The sequence below is a fragment of the Lissotriton helveticus genome, chromosome 10 (assembly GCF_964261635.1).
Source record: "Lissotriton helveticus chromosome 10, aLisHel1.1, whole genome shotgun sequence".
NCBI classification, from domain to species: Eukaryota; Metazoa; Chordata; class Amphibia; order Caudata; family Salamandridae; genus Lissotriton; species Lissotriton helveticus.
In genome coordinates, this window is record NC_136071.1 from 204411559 (window position 1) to 204433349 (window position 21791).

Here is a 21791-nt window from a genome sequence, read left to right on the forward strand (position 1 = left end):
GAGCATAAGTTAAATTACACAAGCACCCTTTTATTTTTTTAGCCATGGGGAGATTACATGATGTGCCCAGAAACATGGGATGTTGAGGCGACACCGAGACTGGAACCTGGTTCCTCAGCTTCGAAGTCTGCATCGCTGTCCATAACGCCGAGTTTACTTTGTGTGCTGGTCCAGGGGTTTGGTCCATTTATTACTCTGTTGACTTTTGGCAATGGAAGATAGCGGTCATCTTCATTAAATTAACTTTATTTCGCATTTAAGAAAAATGCATAAAAGTACATAGGATAAGTAACATTTCAATAAATTAAACTAAAAATAGAACCCATGGGCATGTGATCTTTTCTTAAAATCCTAAAAAGATAGCAAACGGCATATAAAATTCATTTCTACTAAAAAGATTTACAATTGATCAGTGATTGGTTAGGCTGCGAGTTTTTACAGCTGCACATAGAAAAGAGGCCATTACAGAACACACATATGGAGTCTCTAGCTGTTGCATGACGGACAATGCTGTAATATGGCTACGCAAGCAAATTTTTTTTTAAAAGGGGGTAATAAATGTGCTATGTCTAAATTAATGTGCCCTCTGTTTGAGCTTGTTTAGAAGGCTAGTCTTCAACATATGTCCTGGAAGATAGCTTTTCTAGTGGCCATAACTTCCGTCTCTAGGGTTAGTGAGATCCAGGCCCTCTAATGTAAAGACAGAGTTGTGAGGACTCATCTCAGTTTTATTCCTTAAGTAGTGTCTGATTTCCATGTTATTGAGACAGTTTTGTTACTGACTGTCTTCCAGAACCCCTCTCCTTTAGCGAAAGAGATTTATATTTGCTCATTGTTAAGAGGGTTTAAAAATTGTATTTGGACAAGACCAAAGACATTAGACAAACTGACCATCTATTTTTTTTATATATATAGTCCAATTAGAACAGGACTGGCCACTTCTAAACAGTCAATGTCCACATGGATTATTTCCTGTATCCTATTTTGTTACAATAAAGGAAACAAATCAGTGTCATGTATCCCAGAGCCCACTCAATAAGAGTTAGAAGTGCTACTGTGGTTCTAAAAGAGACATTTCTAATACATACATGTGTAAGGCAGCTACATGAGGGACCATACATACTTTCACAGGACATTATTGCCTTCGTATAGGTTCCAAAGCACATTACCAAGTGGGTCAAGGTTGCCTATTGAATCTTTATGGTTAATACAGAGTTATTGCTTTCCATTTTCCTTTTCCCTCTCCCTTTGTAAGGAATGGGCATGCTATTATGTGGTTATTACTAATAATAAAGATCCCTTAGTGGAGAATGAATATTGACTTACCCGTAATCCTAGTTCTCCCATAGGGGTGTCATTATTATAGTCATAAGCAACCCTCTCTTCTCCCCAGAGAAAGGGCAAAGGGAATCATCCTGATCTTTTATATTAGTATAAAAGCAGTAGCGGCTGGTGGCAGGCATAAGTGGTGGGGGCAAATAAATCTACCATATTGACCCACAACAAGCACTGAGACATTGTGAATGTCTTTAGGGTCAACGCCAAAGTTCTGAATCATGGCTCGTTATAAACAGTTTATAACGGACCATGACTCAGTTGGCAAAGTATGATCAGTTTACAGTGATCAGTATACATTGGTAGTGTGCAGACAATAGTAATGACAATCATGACATGAGTGCACATTAACCAGCAGCAAACCACTCAAACAACAAATCCATATTTTTGCGCATAAAATGGCAAAGTGGCATTGTCGTAAATACGTACTTAACCACTGGCTCGCCACCCCCTGTCCTCATCTCCTTGGTGTTCCTCAGTCCTGCGGGGAGCATATGATTGTACTCAACATCCTTAACCACTCCAGACACTGCTCTCATGCTGCTGATAATGTTAAACACCATGAGAGAAGCACCAGCATTGGTTGGAGCGTGCTTGCTCGATGCTCCATCAGGCACTGGGGGCCTGTGTCTGCTCCACCCGGCTGTCTCAGACAGCTCGAGTTTGAGAAAGGTTCAAAGTGCGTGTTTGGCTGGTCGTCATAAGACAGCCAGTCAAAGTGACATGTGCACTTTAAACTTAAGTGCCCACCTCTCCTCCCTGCTGCTGCCAGTCAGCAGTAATGACTCCAACCTGCCCAGACACTTGGCTTGCGAGAGGTGAAAAATTAAATAGTAATAAATTAACTTTATTACCATTTTATTTTTCGACTCTGCAGCATTTTATTTAGTGGGGTGATGCTCCTCCGCCCTAATGGAGAGCCGCAACTGTATAAAAGAACTGTCTCTACTGCAACCAAGAGGGCATGATGTTATTTTTTTTTAAAACATAGTTTATTGGTTTTATGAAATGTCGCGTCACGTGTACACATTGATACAGTCGATACATAGGCAGCTCAACAGGAAGCGAGTGAACACGAGTATAACTATGCATTCGGATTACATTCAGAAGACAGATGCCTACTCATATGGGTTATTGACATTTTAGTATCAGTCTATTTTAGTAACTCTTTTACTGGATAAAGCATAAAAAACATACTACCCACCCCCTCCCTCTTGCCCGGCTCACCCCCGAATAAGATAATTCGGGCCTGGGATTCAGCCTCGTCCACCTGTATTCTCAATGTTGGAGTCCCAAATAGAAGGGTACAGCCCAACTTGCCGGTCCCCGTGTCGAGGGCATGATGGGTATTGGTGGTATGTTATTCCTTAAAGGAGCTGCACAGTTTTCCATGCCTTTCAGGCTTCAGCCTGTTAGCCCACAGTTTCCCTAATTTCTCTCGATCTTTTTTTAAAAAAAAGGTTGGTGAAAGGGTTTTCTAGTCACTCGCTTAATCTACAGGCTTTGATTTCATTTAAAGTATGTAGCTGCCAATTAGTTAATATAACATTTTATAAACCATTTATATTTCTTAGAAAAGTTATCTTTTCTCAAAATAAAAGCAATTGCACATTTTTTAATATATGCTGTGTAAAATGTGCTCCTGGATTCTGTGTGTGGGCAGGACAATTCAGTGCTTATAACTATAATGAAGATTCCTCTGGTGAATTAGGATTAGAATAAGTAATTATTTATTTTAGGGTTTGTTGTAAAGGGAGGGTAAGATGTTATATATCTCCATAGCTATCAAAGGGAGCAGTGCTTCCTGTATGGCTTTAAGGACACACATAAGCGATCAATAAAGTTCTCTTCCACACAGGAGAAAAATAGCTCCTCAATATATAGGAAACCTCATATCTCCTTATGAAGGACTGTGGTTGAGATGGAACAAATGTCTGGGTAAATAGATTAATACAGTGGAAGCAACCACACTTTAAGTGGCTAAGCTACTGATGAAAGAGAGCCATTGTGACTGCCAGGAGTAGAGAGTAGTAGCATCATAGAAGTTCAGCTAATGCTTTTCCGATGCCGCAAACCTAATTTTGTGATCTGGTAACCTGTTACTGTACCACAAAATGGGTTTGCGTTTCGATATTAGGAAGGGGTGTGTTTAGCGCATCCCTTCCTAATACCGAATTGCATTGTATGTATTAATGTTTTGTGACCGCAATTGCGGTCGCAAATCATTTTCATTTTACCACCTACGTCAAGTAGGTGGTAACCCATTTGCAAATGGATCTTCTATGCATAGTCACTTTTCTGCTACATATACTCTGGTGCTCCTTGTGGTAGTGCTGCAGTGGGAAAAATAAAATATGTCTGTTTCTTCCTTCTGTTAATAATTATAGCAGAACTGAAAAATACACAAAAGACCTCCATCCTGCTCAATTTTTGTTTTTCCCATTTCTTATTCTTGAGCACAGTTTGTCCCTGAGCACTTACTACTTTTTGATGGCGCTGAGTTGGATGCTCTGAAGAAATCCCCCAATCTCCGCCCAGTCCTACTTTCTCACATCCCCTGTAGTTTGTACTGTGTGCTGCTTCTACCTTTTTTATTTTCAACCATCTAGTTTTATATTCATCTGCTACCCAAAGTTTTTTAAACAATACAGCTTCAATAACTGATTGGAATTTATGTTTATTGTTTTTGGGCAGGTCTTTTGATAAGTCATCCATCATAGACAGGTAAGCAGTGAGACATGTGGAAGTGTTTAGAGCATATTGTTGATCCCCCAAAAATAATTTTGTGTACAAAGGCATACATTATAACTTTTCCACTTGGCCTTTTTCTGATGTTTGCACTTCACCAAGTTGTTGACCCATTTTGCATTAAGTCTGTATGTAGCTTCCACAAAGATTTTACATAAAATGGATGTATGCTCTAGTAGCCTAGTCTGAATGGCCACCAGGGCCTGTAGTTTGTACTGTGTTCTGCTTCTACCTTTTTTACTTTCAACCATCTAGTTTCATATTCATCTGCTACCCAAAGTTTTTTAAACAATACAGCTTCAATACTGATTGGAATTTGTGTTTATTGTTTTTGGGCAGGTCTTTTGATACGTCAACCATCACAGACAGGTAAGCAGTGAGACATGTGGAAGTGTTAAGAGCATATTGTTGATCCCCCCCCCCCAAAATAATTTTGTGTACAAAGGCATACATTATAACCTTTCCACTTGGCCTTTTTCTGATGTTTGCACTTCACCAAGTTGTTGACCCATTTTGCATTAAGTCTGTAGGTAGCTTCCACAAAGATTTTACATAAAATGGATGTATGCTCTAGTAGCCTAGTCTGAATAGCCACCAGGGCCACCTGTGGCACATAAAGACATACAAAAGAGATTAACAGGAAATTCTATCTTAACAAGTGTGATGTAACAAGTGATTACATTCTTCCTAGAAACTGACATTCCATGTTACCAAGAATGATAATTTTTTCTCCTACAACTTACAGCAGGATGTTTATTAAAACACTCCTTACGAATCAGGATGTTTTTCATAGTGAAGGACAAGGATATATCTGACTGCTTTAAGACTGTTTGTGTCAGACCCCATTCGGAGGGCCACTGGCAGACAGGGGCTACTAAACCCCAATGTTGTGGTTGTTTGTCTCTGGTGTCACGGGTTGCCCTGCTATAGGCCAAGTACTTTCAACGCTTGATTCTCTGGGTAGTAAGGGTGAGCAGTCGCAGGATTGCCAGGGAGGTAGTTTCTGGGGCAAGAACTCAGAACTCAGCAATCAACCATCAAACCCATTAAGGTAATGTTCAGCCCAGTGCTAATGTTTATGAAAAGGAAAGTACACAGAATACTGCTTTCTATCAGTGACACGCTACAATCTCCTCCCTTCCTGTTAATTATCTTTCTTCCTGCTGGGGGCCAAAATCCCTGCTATTACTGCCCCCAACATTCTCTGGGTTTAGGTAGGACTAAGTTCATGTGCATATAGCTCAAATGTTCTCATTGTTTTAAGCATTTAGCCCAATTCAACAGTTCCTTTAGCATCAAACAACAGACTCTGTGGATGCAGCAGATGTGCCCAGGGGCCTTTATGTGCCTGGTACATTGTCTCAAGCTAAGCCCTGCGGTTTACTTACAAGTTGCTTTTGACAGTCCTGGGTATGTGGCAGATGCAGTTGCACCCTCCCACTTACCAAGTATTGACCCTTTGTTGTGGGTCTGTGGCTGCCTTTATGGATGACGTTGCAAGACACATTTGGAGAAGAGGGACTTCGCTGCTGCACCTCGCTCAGCAGTTATTGCTTTTTGGTGAACTGCAGGTCTGCAGAGATAATCGTGTCCTTCAGGCCTAATCTTCTCATTGTCAACCCCTGGACAAATCAGGGGGGGGGGGTATCTGCTCAGTACAGATTCAATCCTTCTTTCCCCGTTGGCAGCCTGCATCACCAGGTGGTCATACCAACAGCAGACTGTGAGGTGACACATTTGTAGCACACGTTTGGTTGAACTCACTTCATTAACTATGCAGAGAGGCTGGGGAACCGTAATAGCATAGGTTTTCTCGCACACTCTCTTGGGTCAGCAGCTTTCCTTGATGTTCCCTTCACTGGAAACACCCACGCCTCTTCTTGCAGTGCCTGGCTTATTCCTTTTCTCTATCAGGGGATGTCGATCTACTGTCTTTAGCTTCAGAACTGGTTTGGTTGGTTATTTTTCAAGTGTCCTTCTCAGGATGCTCTTCAAATACAGCTTTTGTGCAAAGTGATGCTTCTTGCTGCAGTTAGCACTGGGGTTGACTCCAAGCCAGAGTAGCCACAACATGGGCACAATGAAGTGTGAGTGTTCTGCACTTGGATGTAATTTGCCTTAATGTAGTAGTAATCAGAGAGAGATAAAAGGTCAGGCTGACCTAAAAACTTCATCACCTTGGATAACAGAAACTGTAGTCCTACCCTAACTCATACCATCTACCAAATGGCAGTGCTTAGGAAGTAGTAGTCAACAGCCCCCAGCTAACAAAGCCTTCATGGGATTTCTAAAAGTAGCTCTATCTCTAACCTCCTTACTTCAGTATTGTGAAATTCATCTTCCAGCCACAGGAACTCAGGCAATACACTTCCAATATTTGAAGAATCTAGTCTCACCCTTCATCTTGTACCATAATCTAAGCAGAAACACCCATAATGAATTCCACTGGCCCCAACACCCCCAACACTGCAAACATATGTTTGTCACAAGCTCTCTGTATACGCACTTGACATGCATGCACAATATCAGCGCAAGGGTTTGGGTTTCACATAACAGCATAACGTTAAACAAAAGTGTTCAGTATTCCATACTCGCTGGCCACTTTACAGATTCACAAAACATGGAACGTCGTCATGACCGCTTTATGTCCTACATTCAGAAACAGCAATCCCCAGTCTACTATGAGGGCATGTTTGGTGCACTCCTCAAGGATACAGAACAGGTCCTAGACCTTGCATTGTTAGGCACAGGAACAGGAGCAGGCCACGGCATACACACTAGAGTAGTGTGACGCCAGGATACCAGTTTCCCATGCAATTGAGCATACTGGACAGGGGAACAAGTCTTTTTACCAAGTAGCACATTCCTGTCCTAAAAGACACGTGTTGGCCATTTACGTGTTTCACGCTATTAATCACTTCATTAGGGCCTAATGTAGAGAACTCAAATGTCACTATAAAACAAGAACAATAAAGACAAATCAATTAATAACATACATACTCTGAAATGTCATCTCAATAGGTTGAAATCACACCATAGTTAAGGGAAATACTCCTACCAAATCAAAATCACTCTTCATAGTAAATGAAAACAAGGCACCTGAGAACTACTATTAAAACATTCACATCAATGTAGGACCAAAAATTCATGTTTCAATTCAAATATATAAAAATCACTCAGGTGGAATATCTAAATAAGATCATTGCTCGTCTTGTAAATCACATTTTAACATATGTATACTACATAGTAATAATATTGACATATACAAATGTACACTGCTAAACCTCTAACATTGTTACTTCATAACATAATTCCATCATTTACTTAGAGGTGTTACGAGAGCATAAAAAAGCAACATCAGTTTAAATCTTAGAATCAATACATTAAGCGATAGAGCTATATTTACCAGCATGCATATTGCAAAGTTGGTTTCCCTTTCATCAGTATGAAAAGTGCCGACAATTGATGAATTGTTTCATAAAAATAGGGAGTGATGAAACTGCGTTTCCCACCTAGATTTTCAACTTACCACTCTGAGGAATCCCCAGGTCGACGGATCTCCTTAGTCTGCATGAAAGTGTGAAGGGAGTTCTCTAAATTCAATATACTTTGACAAATTCCCAAATCAATGCATTTTAATCTGAAGGACCACTGACTCCAAAGGAAAGTTTAAGAGTTTATTACAAAGCCAAAAATAACTGGACATACAAGCACCTCAACTAGAGGTTCAAGAAATAAACTGGCACTAACATAAACATAATCCTACGCAAGAGTCTCAGACGACTCAAAATGAAAACAGAGTTAATTCTAGAAGCATTAGACACGCAATCACAGTGCCTACTGGAAAACTGGACGACATCTATTCCTGTGTGGAAAGAAAAGATTAGTCTGTCCCTACACTAACTCTAAAGTGACATCCCTACTTAGCATACCTCCCAGGCAAGAGAAAAGGTATCAGCTGTGAAGGCTCCCTAAGAAGCGCATTCACCTTCCAGGTAAGTAGCCTAAACTACCGGGGGGCGGAGCTTGCCGGCAACCGTGATGGCCGCCTGAACCTGCAGCTCCGCCACGCCGATCAGAATATCCTGTAGTATCCTGCATTAGAACACACCAGAGTAAGGCCCTGGACCCCCCAATGAACCGGGGAGCAAACGTAGCGGACATCGGAGCCACCTCCCCCGGATTTCGGAGACGCACACACCGGGAGCTTTGCGGCTGCAGATCGCGCCTGGGTAGGCCCTGAAGCCGCGGCCTAAAGTTCGGGCGGAGGCTGGGGCACGTCACGCGACGTGCGGACACTATTCGTCTCACTGCCGGTGAGAAAGGAGGCGTAGCGACCGCCGCGCCCGCTGCCATTGGAGAGGAGTGAGACACATACTGGACACCTCCAGTGGCAACGCTGCCCCCCCTCCTGGATGCGCTCAACGACAGCGCCGTGGCACAGTGATCGGCCGGGCAGGAACCGTGGGACGGCCTGTGCAGTAACTCCTACGGGCACACGGCTGGGCACAGAGTTATCTCGCCACTTCCCCAACTAGTGCTAGAGGCACCCTGAGTGCCCCCGGGCCCGCAGAAGCTTGGACACAGGGGAAGAGGGCCCGCGGAGCTCTTTGAGAGCCCCCCTCACACTAAATCTTTGGGGGGGTTGGCAGGGTCCCCCCTCATGGGAAGATATTCAGAAAGGTGACGTGCAGCGGGTGGAAGATAGTGTGCCACGGACTGTCGACTGGACACTGGCACCCACACAGCGCCACGAACTACACCGACAGCTGTGAGACACAGTGAGTGCCACGACCGGGGGGAGCTTGCCGACTTCATTTCAGGGGCCGGGGGACTCGGCGGACTGCAGCCTGCGGCACGTGGTGGGCCCGGTGGTGGAGTACAGGCAACGCAACGGCGACAGCGGATCGCACTAACTGACCCCTAAGCGGGAAGAACGGGGACTGCATACATACCGAACTCAGTGAAGCTGACGATACCCGCGCCTCGCGGGCGGTAGACTACTGGTCTCTACTAGCAGTGGTGTGGCCTCCCCACGGTGCTGAGACCAACCAGCCAAGATAGTGAAGGGGGACAAAACGCAGAGCAAACTGCCCTTTTCACAGAGGCGCTCACAACTGCAGGGGACCCCTGCTGTGGACAGCGCGCACATACAAGCAGAGGAGGAGCAGACTATGGGATCTGATATAAAGAACATGCTCTTGTCAATGGAAAAGGGCCTGCAGAACAGTATGTCATCACTGGGAACAAAGATCGATGCGTTAACTTATCGTATGGACCGTATGGCGGAACGCCTCGATAAACATGCTGAGCGGCTTGACATGTCGGAGAGGAGGATAGGGGAGGTGGAGGAAGCTCAGATGGAACTCGACACAGGACACAAGAAGCTGGAGAAGGTCATGCAGGCGTTGCAAGACAAGACAGAAGACTTGGAAGCCCGCTCACGACGCTGCAACCTTCGCATCACGGGACTGACGGAATCCACACAGACGGGCACCATGGAAACATTTGTGGAAAAACTCCTTACCACACTCCTCGGCAAAGGGGTATTCTCTACTATGTTCGAGGTAGAACGGGCGCACCGCTCCCTGGGCCCACGCCCACGCCCACTCCCTGGAGCTCCACCTCGCCCCATAATCGCTACATTTCTTAATTACCGGGACAGAAACACTGCCCTCAGGTTGGCTAGGGCTAAATCATCACTGCAATATGAGGGCTCTGAGATCTCACTATTCCCGGACTTCACAGCTTAGGTCCAGGAGGCGCGTACGCTCTTTATTCCCCACAAGAAGCAACTCAGAGATCTTGGCTTGGATTACGCGATGTTATATCCGGCTAAACTTCGCGTTAACAGGCAGGGTCACTCGCACATCTTCACAGATCCACGGGCGCTCCAACAGGTGCTGAAAGGCTGGGCCAGGGAGCAGAAAGGTCGCCCCGCCAGATCGTTGGAGGAAGGGGAAGGAAGCAGCCGGCTTGATGACCAGGAGTGACCTGAACCAGCGGAATATACGGTAGGACTTGCCAATGGCAAAGGGACATATGTAAATGTGTGTAGACCCCCCCAGTGGAGGAGACAGAGGCAAGTACCAGTAACGCGTTAGCGCAGTACGTTATGGGACTGAAGTATGGCCCGAGACTCTGCAGACACTAGTGGGTGGGGCTGGAGCCCGAGAGACACGCGGAACTGGTCTACAGCCTAGTTGCCTGCTCACCTGGCGACTCCTGGAAACTTGCGGGAGGGCCAACGGTCGGGGAGGGGGGGTCTGAGATGTGGAAGTTAGATTGTAATGAAAAGTATTTGTTTAGTGTTCTAATGTTACATACCGCAAGGCGTGGCGGCGGCGGGGCAAGGCATGGCAAGAGAAATGATCAATAATAGAGCAAATAGGCTGTTCGGCGACCTGGGCCCCCGCGCGCCACGCACTGTGGGGATTTCTTTGCCGAATCTGAGGGAAGGGATGAAGGGGAGGGCGGGGTGGGCGCGGGACCGGCATGACCAGGTTGGGGGAGGTCTGCTGTGGGTTGGGGGAGGGAATGTACCGTGGATAACAGTTCAGCTGGGTAAAGGGAGGGAGACTGTTTGTGTTTTGTATGCACGCGCTGCCAGATCCGGCCACACACAATGCTACAACTTGCCAGATCCACGCAATAGGTACCGATGACGAACCCAACTGATGTGATATTGAATGACAAAACAGCTGATCTTAGAGCCCTCACATGGAATGTGAGAGGGCTTAATGACTACCGCAAACTGAGAAAAGTAATGTCCTACTTGCAGAGACAGAGGATTGATTTAGCTCTCCTACAAGAGACGCACCTGCAACTGACCAGCGAAATGCTACTTAGTAGAGGGCTGGCGGGTAATGCAGTCGCTGCTGGGTTCACTACACATTCCAGGGGTGTGTTGATATGGGTCAATCCTAGATCGAAATTGACCCTGACTCTACCACAGGCAGACCCGGAAGGCCGTTTCGTAATAGCACGATGCAAAGGGATGGGGTTTGATATAATATTTGTGAATGTCTATGGCCCTAATTACGACTCCCCGGAATTTTATAGGAAATTGGCGCATACTGCCCGCACATACACTACCTCACAGATGATTTGGGGGGGGGGATTTCAACTTAGTGTTAAACCCGGAACTCGACAGATCGGCGGGCCGGCAGCGTGATCCTTCCGCTGCTGTTCAAACGCTGATAACAGAGATATTTACTCTAGACCTCACAGATGTCTGGAGGGACAGATACGCATCACAGGGAGGATATACACACTATTCCGCCTACCAATATATTCACACTAGAATTGACTACTGGCTGGCATCTGCTGCTGTGATGGGACGTGTTAAGGCGTGCGTGGTACTGGCTCACACTCTTTCGGACCATTCACCGTTTCTTCTGGTAATGGCCACACCTCAGAAAGTGATCCCACCGTTTACATGGCGCTTCCCTCCATATTCACTATTAGATGAGAAATTTCGGGGCAAACTTGCAGAGGAGATTGAGGTATTCTTTGAGAATAACATAGGCTCGGTGGACAGTTTTCAATCCATATGGGAGGCCTTCAAGGTGTTCATAAGAGGCGTGGCGATGTCTAAACACTCGAGCATGCTCAAATATATCCGACAGCGACTTTCGCTGTTGGAACAGCAGTTAACATCTCTAGAGAGCCGGCAACAGAGCGGTGCCGAACCAGCGGTAGATGAGGAAATTAAAACACTAATTGCTGAGTATAATGAGGAGGCAGACAGGGAAGTGAAGCATATGGGGAAGTATGCTACGGCCAGGACGCATGGTGAGGGGGAGCGCCCCAGTTCGCTGCTGGCCAAAATCCTGAAAGGCACAAGAGGTAAAGCGCAGATTACTGAGTTAAGAACCGCTGACGGAGGCGTGCTCACAGATGAAACTGAGATTGCGCACTAGTTTAGGAGTTACTATTCTGATCTGTACTCCTCCAAAGGTTGTGATCTCACGGATGATATAGCGGACTACTTGGAGCATATCGACTTGCCCATACTCACGAATACGCATTGTGAGTTCCTCATACAGCCTATAAGTAAAGATGAGATAATTGAGACGCTAGCAAGAATGCGTGCTGGTAGTGCACCCGGCGCTGACGGGCTCACAGTGGGCTTCTATAAAGCATTCCAGGAGAATTTAGTACCGCATCTGTCCACCCTCTATGACGACAACTGTGTGAACAGCAGCATGCCACAATCCATGCGGGAAGCACTGATAGTCGCAATACTCAAACCTGGCAAACCCCACGACGAGTGCAGTTCATATAGGCCCTTGTCCCTACTCAATGTGGACGCCAAGATCTATGCGAAGATCCTGGCGACACGGCTGATGCTGCTTGCTTCCAAGTTAGTCGCACCAGAGCAGGCATGCTTTATTCCTAGCCGGAATCTCACCTATAATATTCGCACGGTACTGGGCACCATGCAACATATTAAACAAGACGCAAAAGCCATCGCAGTTTTCCTCGACATGGAGAAAGCGTTCGATTCTGTTGAGTGGCCTTTCATGACTCAGGTATTGCCGCGTTTTGGTTTGGGAGAGCCGTTCCTTCAAATGCTCGGCGCTCTATATTATCACCCGACGGCGAGGCTTCGCCTTGGTGACCTAGTTACAGACGCTTACCCGATAGGCAGGGGAACTAGACAGGGCTGGCCATTATCTCCGCTCCTCTATGCGTTGGTGGCAGAGCCTCTTGCCTGCGCGCTTCGCGAGTACCACCACAACCAAGGGGTCAGTTTCCCGTTGTATAAGATAGTAGTTTCAACGTACGCTGATGACACACTGCTGTACGCCAGAGACCCAGAGAACAACCTATCATCCATGCTAAGGGAGGTGGTGCGCTTTGGGGCGCTCTCTGGCTTACGGGTGAGTTGGTCGAAGTCAATTGCATTCCCTCTGACCCCAGCGACTAGTGCATTCGACATGGAATTCCCGCTACAGTAGACCCAGGAGCCGGTTAGATATTTAGGGCTTAAACTACATACAGATTCGGAAACACTTCTACCTGAGAACTACGGAGTGGCTTACAGCAAGCTGGAAGATTATGTGGAAAAGTGGTGCAGACTGCCGCTATCCCTAATGGGGCGTATAGCCATCATGAAAATGGTGGTGCTGCCAAGATTCCTTTTTCTGTTCAGCGCAATACCTATGGTCCTATCGAATGTTTTCTTTAGGACCATGACACAACTCATGATAAAACTGGCGTGGGGTGGCAAACAGCCTAGTGCGCAATGAGCCCTTCAAATGCTTCCGTATGACATGGGAGGACTGGGAGCTCCGGATTTGGAGCTGTACTATAGAGTCGCGCAGGCAGCACATCTACACACGTGGATACATGGAGACACGCTCATCCCCCATGTTCGCATTGACCGAGTCTTCGCGACCCCTCTCCCACTGCCTGCCACGGTCTTCCGACCGGTGGATCGTAGAACGGGCATTTTAGACTCCATAACAGCCACGAATCACGCCTGGTACTCCCTTCTGCAGGCCCAGCACTGCACACTCCTATATACCCCATGCATGCCAGTAGAGTGGGCTCTTTGGTTGGCGCCTGCACTTGAGAGAGGGGTGGTACAGGTGTTACACGAACTGGGAATCAACAAGCCGGTAGATCTGTTCTTAAATGGGCAAGCGAGGACGGGGGACCAGGCAATGGCGAACTATGATGAGGCCACATTGCTGCTCCGTTTTCAATATCACAGAGTGCGCAGCGCATTGCTGGACCTTCTCGGCCCGGACCTAGCAGAGCCACCTGAGGTGCCGGAGCTCACGTACGTTATTAAAACAGAAACTCCGCGCAAGTTAATCACGAACTTATACAAGATTTCACTGTCGCACAGGGAGCAACAGCTCATGAAAGCTAGAGTGGCTTGGCAAAGAGACCTGCAGGTCACAATAGATGACGGTACGTGGAGATACTGCTGTGCGAATACGAAAAAGCTGTCACTAAACGGGAGACACAGGCTACTACATTTCAAGTTCATCCAAAGGGTATACTACACGCCAGAGAGGCTTCATAGATATGGCCTGAGACAGCGGCGGAGTGCGAGAGGTGCCACACACCAACTGCGGACTTCATGCACCTGGCGTGGTGGTGCCCGGGGGTCCAGAAGTTCTGGGACAGCACATTCTCAGAACTAAACAAGATACTGGAATTAGAGCTGACCCTGGACCCAGCGCTAGCCCTGCTCGGCTATTCCAGAGGACTGCCTGTGGCAGTCAGGCGTCTCGTAGATCTGGGAATGTTAATGGCAAGGCGAGTGGTTGCCCTCTGCTGGATGAGAGGCCCATTGCCTACGGCCTAGAGATGGGCGCAGGATATGCTGTATTGCTGCACGCAATCCGAACATTACAGCGAGTTACTTCCTCCTACGAGTCGACCGAAGAACTTCTGGAACTTATATTCAATGCACTTGAGGGCCAGAGACACGGGTAACACAGCGGGTGAGGACACAGAGCTGGAGAACGCGCTGTCAGATGCTATACAGCCCACAGGGGTGGGGTAGTAGTGTAGTTCAGCGAGCATTCATGCAAAGGGATGCGGGAGAAGACAGCGCCCGGATAGGGGGGAATGTTAGTCGAGGTGCTAAGAGTAGATCGGGCAGTAACACACGGAGACATAATGGGGAGACCTCTACGCACTGCGAGATAGGACTTACTGGGGAGGGAGAGTAAAGGCTGGAATAGACACATGACTGGGTACCAAGTTGTTCGAGGGTTAGAGATGTACGACATACAACCACCACTGCTAAGTTCAAGGTTGGAAAGGCTAGGTGTGCATAAGGTTTTGAGGGGGGGGGGGGTGGGTTAGGGCTGTTTCAGGGGTAGTTTTCCATTTTTTTTTAGACATAAACTGATAGGGTCCTTGCAGATACGTGTGCGACTGAGTAATGACAAGGGTCGGTACTAAGTGCAAGATATTGCCCTTGGGAGGGAGTAATATAATACCCTACGAAGTGAACAACCACACTAGGAGGTATAAGTATTAAAAGTGATACGTCGCCGGACCCCAGGGTTGTCGGCTACAAGGCTGTGTAAATTACCAAAGTGTGAGCCTCTGGCGACTGACCCTTCTGCTGCCGGCCTCCGGGTTGAAGGCCACGAGCTGTGTAAATCTGCAGATTTGAGCAATAAAGGTTTTTGAAAACTTAAAAAAAAGTAGCCTAAACTACCGAGCTCGTTCTAAGATGCTCCTTAAATTCTCCTGCCTAGTCCAAACTAACACCCATGTCAAACTGCACACCCAATTGCACTGCCTTAGACAGGACCTCGTCTAAACCCAAATGACTCTAACCCTAGCTTCACTAAGACCGAACTAACTCTCCACCCTCTGGGCTTTTTCCTTAATACAAAAACCCAAAAACAATGAACACGCCCATGGCACTCCTCCTTCAGCAGGTACAGCCCCTTGTACTTTTCCAGTGTCGAACCGTCTTCTTTCAGAAACCGTTTCTGGGTCCTTGGGTCCCAGGCACCTTCTCCGCCTAATGTTACAAACACACCTGCCAGCACATTCTTTTCGTCTTCACTCCTACTAATCTAACTTCTAAACAATGACTTATTCTACCTAACGAGCTCCTATGCCTTGCACCTGCAAAAGAAATGCATGAGAACTATCCCTCTGCACGCCCAAAGTTACAATTCGAAATTCAACTGCAACCATAAGTTTCTTTCCCAAAGCATTTTTCCAGCTCGACATTTCTAGTCATGTTAAGAAAATCACACTTAGGCCTTTGCTAACGTTTCTTCTCTCAGGCCTTTACCCTTTTAAATGCATTTCTAATACGACAACATAAGCATTTAATTAATAAATCCTAACATTACACTCTATGTTAGCTGACATTATTCTCATGTTAAAACATTACATTTCTCAATAGGCAAACTCACACGTGCAGCTTTAATATAGCACGTTTAATCTCGAAACACATTACATATACAAAGCAATTAATCCCAAATGACTTAAAGCATTATTCTCTCGATTAAGCACTACCTTAATCAATAAATGATATGAGCATGATTCTATATGTTGCAACACTCTCGATTAGTCCTACATTTCAAAACCAAACATTAGTAAGGTCCTCTAAATATGCGGGTGCTGACTACAGGCGGTTATGATGCACCCCTACAATTTTCAAACAACATGGCGCTCTATCAGGAGTATTCTACAAGAACAGAAAAAATGTATTTTCTATAAGTCCTAGTGATACTAGAACGTAAAGGTTTATTTAACACATCTCTTGCAAAATTATTCCTCACCTTTAGATTTCTAGGAAGTAACTGGCATAGTGCCGCTCCGCAATTCATATGTCTGCAGCCAACACAGCTAGAAACATGGATGATTTATATGTGCAAACAGTTACAAAATGGAGTCTATCACATACAAACTGGCATTTTACCGCTCTGTGGTTCTCAACCAACTCTATGATTTTACTTAACATAATCACCGCACATAAAATAGATGCTCAAAATTCATCCTCCATCACTTTCAATAAAACCCTAAGGGGTCGATTAGGATGGTGGGCGGACCTGAGTCCGCCCACCATCCGGGGTTTTGGGACCGGCCACCAGACATGCGGCGGTCCGGCACCGCGAATCAGGATGCGACCACCACCCTGGCTTACAGCAGCACCCGCCGCAATGCCAAATTGCCATGTTGTGTGGTGCCTGCCACCTTGTGCATGGAAATGGAGGGGGTACCATGGGTACCCCCACAAGTGCACCCCCACCGGGAGCCCGCAACGGGCCCCCAAAACAAATCCCTGCCAGCCTTTGGAAAGGCCTTACACCACACACATCCTGATATGGATGGCGGTGCCTGCTAGACACTGCCACCATATTGTGACCCAAGTCCGCCCGGCCGGCAATCGGAACGATTGCTGACTGGCGGAAAAGCGGCAGACGCACTTTGCATCCGCCACAATGCCCCCTGCCATTAAATATGGCTGGGGTATTACTCGTTACGATGGCGGCAAGGTGGTGGCGATCGTTACGCCATCATAACGGGCCCCTAAGCGTGAATGTGACACAAAAAGAAGAGCTAAGCACATTCACATACTATTAGTCATAATGAACCAAAACTGAAATCATTCACCAGACGCTGTTTGTTTGCTGTGGGGTTTTGGTCTCGCTGCTTGTTCTCCTGTGGCCGGGCTTGGATCCGCCCTCCCGCTCCTCCGGACTTATACGCACCGTTGACCGGCCGGGCTTGGCTCCGTCGGTCCACCTCCTGCTGCCTACAAGCCCCAGGATCCCTTGGGGCAGAACGACTCAACTGCACGCGCCAGGAGGCGCATAAAGACCCGCCTGGGGCCGAGTTCCCCGGTGTTCACCAGACGCTGTTTGTTTGCTGTGGGGTTTTGGTCTCGCTGCTTGTTCTCCTGTGGCCGGGCTTAGCTCCGCCCCCCGCTCCTCCAGGCTTCTACTCACCGTTGACCGGCCGGGCTTGGCTCCGCCGGTCCACCTCCTGCTGCCTACAAGCCCCAGGATCCCTTGGGGCAGGACGACTCAACTGCACGTGCCATGAGGCGCATAAAGACCCGCCTGGTCTCTCGCCCCGCGAGGTCGCGCGCGGGTAGCGCCGGGAGAAGCCCGGGACAAGGGCGGGACCGTCTGTGGCCGTCATGGGCCAAAGGAGGCCGGGCCGGGGGCCCCCCTTACATTGGATTCGTGGGACACATTAAATAAGACACTAAACTCATTATCAGTGACAACTATGTTTTGATATGACCTGTGTCAGTTGTCCCGTGTTCCAGTATATGTAACATAACACTCCCTGAAATCGATACTATCTTTGCACCTGACCTGAGCCTGGTAAAACATCGTTTAGAAAGATGAATTTACGCCCAAGCACAAGCAGGAAATCCCTGGTGGGAGGGTCAGTTCGAGGGACTTTAGATCAGTTTATAACAAGGGCCGCTAATGTACTGGAATGCGAGATAGCCATCACTGAGCGTCGTTTATCCTCAGAACCTCTGTACAATAAACGCTTGTCTCTGGGTTCTATTCAGCTTGCTACCACCCCACCAAAATTAGGCACGGAAAAGGACTCAAACGGCGACATTGGTATTCCCTTACAATTACAAGACCTAAGCGTATCATCTGACACAAGTAGGGAGTCAGATATTAATGATTCAAATATAGAACCCCCAATAATATTTAGCTCCAAGGGGGACAATCATCCCAAGCCTATCCTGAAGACGAACACAGATAACAAGTCATTGGGGCCAGGACAGGTAAATAAAAGGAAGCGCGGGGGGAACTGTCACACGGGCAGGCGTGCTAAAACTGCCAAAACGGTCTTAAGCCCCCCAAAGGGCCCAAGAAAAGAAGCTAAGAAAACACAGCCTCATTATCTGCCCCCATCTCCTAACTCTCGACAAGACTTAATGGGAAACATTGAACATTTAGTTAAATCCCTTATATTACCACTTGTGGAGAGAGTAAAAAGAATGACTGAACAACTGGGGTCTTTAGAGGAAGCAATAGCAACAAACACTAAACTATTCAGGGATTTGGCAGTCCATAAATCGAATCCGACTCCATGAGTGCCACCGACAGGGGGGAAAACAATTAATCTAGTGAATAGCGAGGACACTACATCCCCTTCGCTCAAGAACATTCTGGCCCCTGCGGAATTAGATAGTGCACATACATGTACTAGGGAAGGAAGAGAGGGAGGACTAGCAAGTAAACCGGATAACAAACTCGGAAAAACTGTTAGGGCCCACCCCTTAGCTAAGAATGTAAGACGAACCTTGCAACAAATAGACCTGCCACCTGAAGCGGCACCATATGTCATAGTTCTCACCGGGGTGCCCGAACTGGCAGCCGGAAAAATAGAAGGCTACCCAGAACTTTAAAAAAAGTAGTCCACTGGCTTCGAAATAACAGGCCCCTACTGCCCAATATAGATGGTGAAATCTTGCATGTAAGAAGATTGGGCTGGGTGGGGCATAAACCAAAAGACACACTGGGGGATGTTATTATTATTAACTTCAGGGATCGTAGGGTAATTGCACAAATTAGAGATTGGTATCTGAAAAGTGGAGGGGGGGAATATCTACCCGTGATTTAAGTTATTTCTACCCCCAATCTCTGCTGACCAACCCACTAAGACCCAGGAACCCATTCCTAAGTAATGCAGAAGGCCCCAGTTTTAACATCCCAACTTTTAATCGATTTTCTATGTTGTCTGGTCTAGAAGGGGTGGACTGACTTATTAAAGGGTCACCTAGGGAGCACCATGTATTTAAGCACATTGATATATCAGTGGCCCCTAATGGAGTGCTTGATAAGGAGCAAATTAAACCAATGGATCACAGTAGAAGCAAGAAGGGAGACGCCAACATACTATGGGCCAGACTGATAATATGAGGGAATCAACTCCTGATGGGAATCACAGCCTAGAATTAAGCTCTACTGTCCAGTGCATCGTACCTGTTGCTCCAAAATGGACCCAAGCGATGCCTGGTAATACCCCCTCAGGAAGTCAGTCGTAGGCTGCTGAGTGCACTAGTGACATCTTAACAGCACAATCACTGGTTTCCTGGAATATTGCAGCACTTAAGAGTAAACTAATGTCCTTAGACTGGTTAGCATTTATAGACACATATACAGTCATATTACTCCAGGAAACATGGCAGATGGCGCCCCAGTTTAGGCAGGGTATTTGAATTTCTTTATCCCTGCAATCCAAACTACAAGAGGCAGGCCCATGGGGGGCTTGATAACCTGGGTCAAACAGAATGATAGGTACAGAGCTACTCAGTTGGACTCTGGCTGTAACGACATCCTTATTATTAGGTTACAGCTCCCGAACTGTAGAGATCTGTACATTTTTAACGTATATGCAAGAGGTAAACCAGGAGGTAAACCCTCAGAGATAGTTTCTAAGCTGGGTTCCCATCTTGATAACTACAATGGTAAAGCGAACTTGCTGATTGCGGGAGATTTCAATTGTTGCTTTGAACCTCTAGACCAAAATGATATTGATTTAGCAATGGAGGAAGACCTCACTTGGCACATCCCGCAACTGACTATTCCTCCCATCAAACGATGGACTCAGGCTGCACTTCAGCTCAAAGCCCTATGCCTAGAGCAGGGACTAAGGGCTGCAAATGGCAGGACTAGATCGGACAAAGAGGGGGAACCAACTTTTGATAATGGGGTGCGTAGCAGTCGAATAGACTACATACTTGTCAACCTAGAGTTTTGGACATCAATCCATGATATGGCCATTGTAAAAAGAGTGGAGAGTGACCACAATCCTCTGAGCTTAAAATTGGACTTGCACAGAGGCAAGCAGGCTGACCCAAGCTTAACAACTATTGATATATTTCCCACATATGACACCCGGAGGGTGAAATGGACTGAATATCTCCTGAAACAGGAACACATTACTGCAATGGGTGAACTAGCTGTAAGGGCATCCATGGAGCTTCAGGGATGCACAACAGATCAGGATCTTATGTCTAAGGTTGTTCCAATCCATTCAACTCTTTTTAATACTCTTAAAAACTATTTTATTAAGGAGGTTACTGGATCCAAACGAAGTTATAAAAAGCAGGCAGATTCCTGGTATGGCAAAAGTTTCAGGGATGCATATAAATCACTAGCTGTGGCTGTAAGATCGAAAAATAGGGACTTAATACAAGATGCAAGGCGCAAGTATAAACTTGCCCAGCGGGAAGCAAAACGATCCGGGGACGAACAATACTGGCAAGAGTTATACGATGCCAGTAAAACTAGAAATATGGCAGGTGTTTGGGACCTGGTTAAATGGGGCAAGGGTGCCCCAGGGTCCATCCGCAAAACCATGTCTCCCCAGAACTATGGGTGTCGCATTTTAAGATGCAGTTTGCATGCCCGGTTTCTGATATGGGGATAAGCATTAACATCTCCCCCACTGATGTAACTCTTACGCCACTACATTTTAGTATAAAAGAAGTTGAACACGCTCTAAATTCTGTCCCAAAGGGTAGAGCACCAGGGCTGGATAGCATACCCGCGGATCTCTTTATACACGGGAAAGAGGTATGGGCGCCGTATATAAAGTCCCTTGTAAATGCCATTGCTAAAGGCTCCCCAATCCCAGACACCTGGAAGGGAGCTGAGATAATCCCCATTTTTAAGAAAGGGGATCGCTCTGATCCCGCAAACTATAGGCCAATTAGCCTGATAGATTGTATCCAGAAGGTGGTAGCCAGGCTCGTGTTGTCTAGGATCCTAAACTGGATAGATGACGTTGAGGTCTTGTCACCTCTACAAGCTGGGTTCCGTGCACACACAAGCACTGTGGATCAGGTTTTTAGATTTGTTGTTATCTATTGGAGGTGGCACACTATACGCGGCATTTGTCGACTTAAAATCGGCCTTTGATTTAGTACCGCGTATGAAGATGTGGAGAGTCTTCCAGGAACAAGGTATGCCACTGGAACTTCTCGCTTTTTTAATTAAACTTCATGACAATAACTTTGCTCAGGTCCGGTGGGGTGAACAAGGTCAGATCACAGATAGGTTTCCAACCTTGAGAGGTGTAAGACAACTGTGTGTCTTGGCACCAACACTGTTTTCTTTGTACATTAACAGGGTTATCGACTACTACAAGGATTTTCCTACGGACGCCCCAAAGCTTAGTGGTCTGTCGATACCCCTGTTAATGTTTACAGACAACACCCTTCTAATTTCTAA

General features: G+C 46.6%; 1 protein-coding gene across 3 annotated transcripts in view; it reads left to right on the forward strand.

The window, feature by feature from the left end:
• The window catches only part of RSPH10B (radial spoke head 10 homolog B), a 517038-nt gene that overhangs the window by 185802 nt on the left and 309445 nt on the right, over window positions 1–21791 (forward strand). For all 3 annotated transcript variants that reach the window (XM_078665151.1, XM_078665153.1, XM_078665152.1), the window contains exons 13-14: window positions 4030–4059; window positions 4423–4452. In XM_078665151.1, coding sequence (XP_078521277.1) covers window positions 4030–4059; window positions 4423–4452 — 60 coding nt within the window. The remainder of the gene's footprint in view (window positions 1–4029; window positions 4060–4422; window positions 4453–21791) is intronic.